The sequence below is a fragment of the Argentina anserina genome, chromosome 6, assembly GCF_933775445.1.
Source record: "Argentina anserina chromosome 6, drPotAnse1.1, whole genome shotgun sequence".
In the NCBI taxonomy this organism is placed as follows: Eukaryota; Viridiplantae; Streptophyta; class Magnoliopsida; order Rosales; family Rosaceae; genus Argentina; species Argentina anserina.
Genome location: NC_065877.1, coordinates 11,406,764 through 11,411,176, shown reverse-complemented (window position 1 = coordinate 11,411,176; position 4,413 = coordinate 11,406,764). Strand labels below are relative to the sequence as shown.

General features: G+C 39.4%; 1 protein-coding gene across 1 annotated transcript; it reads left to right on the top strand.

Annotated features, from left to right (window-relative positions):
- The first annotated feature begins 1,953 nt into the window (after positions 1 to 1,953).
- Positions 1,954 to 3,558, top strand: LOC126799610 (replication protein A 14 kDa subunit B-like). Its single transcript, XM_050526847.1, has 3 exons — positions 1,954 to 2,017; positions 2,602 to 2,860; positions 3,280 to 3,558. Exons 2-3 carry the CDS (start codon positions 2,605 to 2,607, stop codon positions 3,342 to 3,344), a joined length of 321 nt encoding a protein of 106 aa, XP_050382804.1. The 5' UTR covers positions 1,954 to 2,017; positions 2,602 to 2,604; the 3' UTR covers positions 3,345 to 3,558.
- The last annotated feature ends 855 nt before the right edge of the window (positions 3,559 to 4,413 follow it).

Genomic DNA, 4,413 nt, shown 5'->3' with positions numbered 1-4,413 from the left:
AAGATTGTAGCCGTCATTGGATACTTATCACACTTTTTTTTGGGTAGAATGGGGCTATATTCCCAAATCTTAGGGATAGAGCAAAATTAACAGAGAAAACTAATTACTTCGCGATCGCTGTAGGTGGCTTGGTAAGGAAAGTGGCTTAGTGGTTGAAGGTTCGGGTTCCCTAAACTCTGGGGGAACTCCTGCCGTTCGATTCATGAATGTTGGCGTGAATCATTATGAGCACTAACGGGTATTGGAGCACCATGATAGTGGAGCAATCTTTATAGGTGTATATATAGAGATGATTGTTGTATGTAATTCAATCAAGAAAATTCAATATATTTCCTCTTGGTATCAGAGCTTTGCTCTGTTTTTCCTGGGTTTATTTTTTCTCTGCAGTGTGCGAGCTCGTCAGCCGAGCTTTCTGTTATCTTGGTATCTCGGAGCACAGCCCATCGGAAACGTCTGCAAGCTTGTAACCTCCATCCTCCAACGTCAGCAAATTCAAATACATATTTAAGTACCATTAGTTCCCACCTTTTATGTTGATCTGCCATGATTTTTGCTTGTAAGAACTAATGGTACTTAAACATGTAGTTGAATTTCGTTAAGTTATGTGTTTCTATATTCTTATGAGATTGTGGAAATGAGATGTTCCATATAAATTTCTATATTTATTCTGTTAGTTTAACAAGTGCTAGGGTAAAAATAAAAAATGAGATTGATCTAGGTTTTATCAGATTGTGGTCGACTGGTTGGCGGTAGTTCTTTAGTTTAGATAAGAGACACAAATTAAGTAGTAGGTAGGGAAAATTGGCGCCAAAATTGGAATTGTTGGGTGTCTTTCTCAAGGTAAAGGGCGGGAAAAACATTGCTCCTCTCAGATGGGGTTAATTTTGTCTTTTAACCCTCTTTGTGGGCCTCACGTACTTGCCACGTCACCAAGATGACGGAGAAGTTGAAAAAAACTTACGGAAGTACTTCAATGATAGCAATACTAGAGTCTGGGTATCACATTGGTACGATTAAGAGTTGAGGTATCACATTGGTAGGTACACCAGAGTTGAGGGACTGTTGGTGAAAAAAAACTCAATCTCAAAAGGATTAACATAATGGGTTATATCGTACCTTATGACCTCTCGATCATTACAAGAATCTCAAAATCGATAAATAAAGCTAAAGCAGAAGGATTTCGAAACAAATTGATCCCTGATTCTCGGGTTAAAGGGACGAATATGTGAAATGATCCATACCTGAAATCTGTGTATCACCAAAGCGTATTGCCGGTGACGGAGCACCCGCCGATGTGGTGGTGGTGGTGGTGGCGGCAAAAGTGGGGATGCGCGCGCTCTTGAGTTGAGTGGGCTTGTCGGGAGAGGGTCCCAATTTAATCAAACACTAATAAAAGAAAGAGGGAGATTTAACCCAATTTCAATTGCATCGCAGTAAGACTCTTTTATTATGATAATTACTGCTAATTATCACCTACCATGAAAATTTGAAAAGTTACGTAGGGGTTATTTTTTTCAATTAAATAAGATAAAATTACAGACGAAAAAGAGATACGGTCAAATTAAAAGGCATTTGTACAACATGAGGTACCGAGTTGAACCAACAATCTATTCCGACTTGGTGTCCATATTTAGCCCAAGAATCCGCAACGAAATTACTCTCCTTCCTAGCATGCTTTAAAAAATAGAGGTGACCTGTTGAGCTAAAATGCAAGTATCATATTATTATCTCAGGAGTCATAGTTGCGAGTAATAACATCAATACATAGGGGTGTTGATTATTATTGAGCAGGAACATTGTAAATATAAAACAACAAAAAGAAAAAGCTTGGCGCTTAATTTTGCCGCTCCCTCAAAATTAAACAACTTTAAATGCCCGCGGGGTGGGCGCGTGTCACACAGTCGCGTCCCTCCTATATAAACCCTCGGCAAGTCTCGGAGTTCAGAAACCTCCCCGCCGCTGAATCTTCCAAACCTCAAGCTCTATTGTCCGGGGCGATCCCCTCCGATCATCAAGTGTAAGATCTCGCAACTCTAATTTCTCAGATCTCAACCGTCGATTATTTTCGCTTTTAGTTCAGGCCAAATACGGCTTTCAGTTTTTCTCTTGACTTTTGTGGTTCGAATTTTGGCTGAACAAGTTTCGTTCTAGGGTTCAGTCTATGTGCTTAATTAGCTGAATACTATATTCATCAAGTAAAAACTATCATAGTAATTGCATTTTTGAAGTGAAAACTTGCGATTGTGATTCTAGTCTTCTAGAGGTTTCTGATTGACTAGGATTGATCCATGTGAGGCTGTTGTTGTTGAATATAATTACACCCCAGTTATTAAATCAATTTGAAAACGATGAAGAATTCGATGTTTTTGAATCTGTACAACATATCTATTTGTATAGAACTCATTTCTGTTGGTGGGTTTTCTGTTTAGGATGAATTTGTTTTTTGTAAATCGAGACTGGGGAAAAATGAATGACTATAACTGATTGTTGGGCTGAATCGAACATGTTCTGATCCGTATAGGTCGGATGGAATTTCTTGTTGTCACCGAAAGTTATAAAGTGATGCCGATGATATTCGATATGTTTTTTGTTGCTATGCAGGGTATGGATACGTCAAACCCTTCTGTTTTTGTCAATGCAGAGCTGCTGCGACTGTATGTTGGAAGGCAGGTTCGGGCATTGATTCAGGTTGTGCAACTGGGTGCTGGATCTGTCATTGGCAAATCTACTGATGAAGTTCAGTTGACTGTAAAGGGCACCCCACCCTTTGCTCTTACAAAGTTTGTTGAGGTTATTGGTGTTGCTGACAGTGATAAATCAATCCAGGCTAGCCTATGGAACAACTTTGGTGAATCAATTGGTATGCATTTGTCCACCCTGCATTTATGCAATTTATACTTGATATAATCATGCTTGCATTTTCTTGATTTGTTTGGAGTACTGACTTTTACCAACATACACATTAAATCACTGGGCATGTTAGTTCTTCAAACTGCAGTATGGAATTTCATGTAATTAGTGTTCCATAAACAGTTTTTTTAATAAATAAATTGGCTCTCATTGCAGTTACTTAAACTACAGTCAGAAGCAGAACTGTGAAATGTCTTGTGTTATTTCATGTTGTGCCTTTCACTTTCCGTGTCCATATTGTGTGCTAGTGTTTAACTAATTGGTGGTATATTACATTTGGTAATGCTATATATGCTTGGTCATTTGATCTTGTTTGCATAATCTTGTGCTGGTCCTGATGGACTTCCATTTTCTCTTAACCTGTTGCAGACACTCATTCGTACAATCAGCTTTGCCTGCTTGCAAATGGAGAATTCAAGAACTTGTTCATATGAGTGACAACCTTCTGTCGTTGTAATAGTGCAATCTCATCAGATTCAGGACAAGAAGGGATAATGAGTGATGTAGTCAGTAATGTAGCTATAATACTGTCTTTTGGCAAGTTGTTCAATTTTAAAGAAGTCTAGCGGTAAAGATCTAGTTATTAGGCATGCACATCTCTGCTGCCTCTATTTACTAGTAATTCAGAGTCAGACACATTATCTGCCTTGTTGCTGTGCCTTTCATGTTTTACCCCTGAGAATTATATCCATTGGATTTGATGCCTTGAATTGCCAGGTGCCTGACCTAATGCAAATACTAGGAGCTGGGTGGGCTAGTGCCTTCCTTGTCTAAACTCACTAGTCTAGTTTTTAATTCCTCGTTTGAGACATTAGTTGGAACTTGGAAGGTAGAGCCACCAAAGACTTTTTAAGTTGCTGAATTCGAGCAGCGTCAAGGAAAGTGATATTTCGCTATGATTTCAGTAGCCAAGTACTTTTGAAACAGGGTAACCTCTACTTAAGCCATTAAACCTGGGCTTTCACTGCTTAGGCCAGTAAAAACTGCTCTGGAGATTTCCCTAATTCACAAAGTGATATAAACCGTAAGGAAAGACCATAGTATCACGCTAAGTTGCTAATTAATTATGTAGCTCCACGGTTAAAGTAACTCGGAACAACCGCACCAACCTCCGGTCTAAATTGCCTAATAGAACCAACCTACATGCCGAGGCCATTGAGACCACGATATAGAGGAGCAAGCGCAGCGGTGAAACCAGCTTTATGAATGTGTTTGGACTTTGGAGGAACTCTTAGGTCAGAGTAGACGAAATCGTCCACTGTGACATCTGCAAAGTCTTGCAGGCTTGTACAATATGCAAATGCCCATGTGTGAACAATGACATCTGCTAGGAAATTTGTTTTGTGAACATGTTTGGTGTTCTTGTAGGCGGAGCAACTGGTCTCCTAGAAGCTTTACATTTAGTATTGTTGAATTAATTCAGACAAGGTTTGTTGTAGAACGTGGCTCCAAAGTGTCGACAGATTTGGTTAAATGAGAAGTCTACAGTGCCTTGGCGGATCA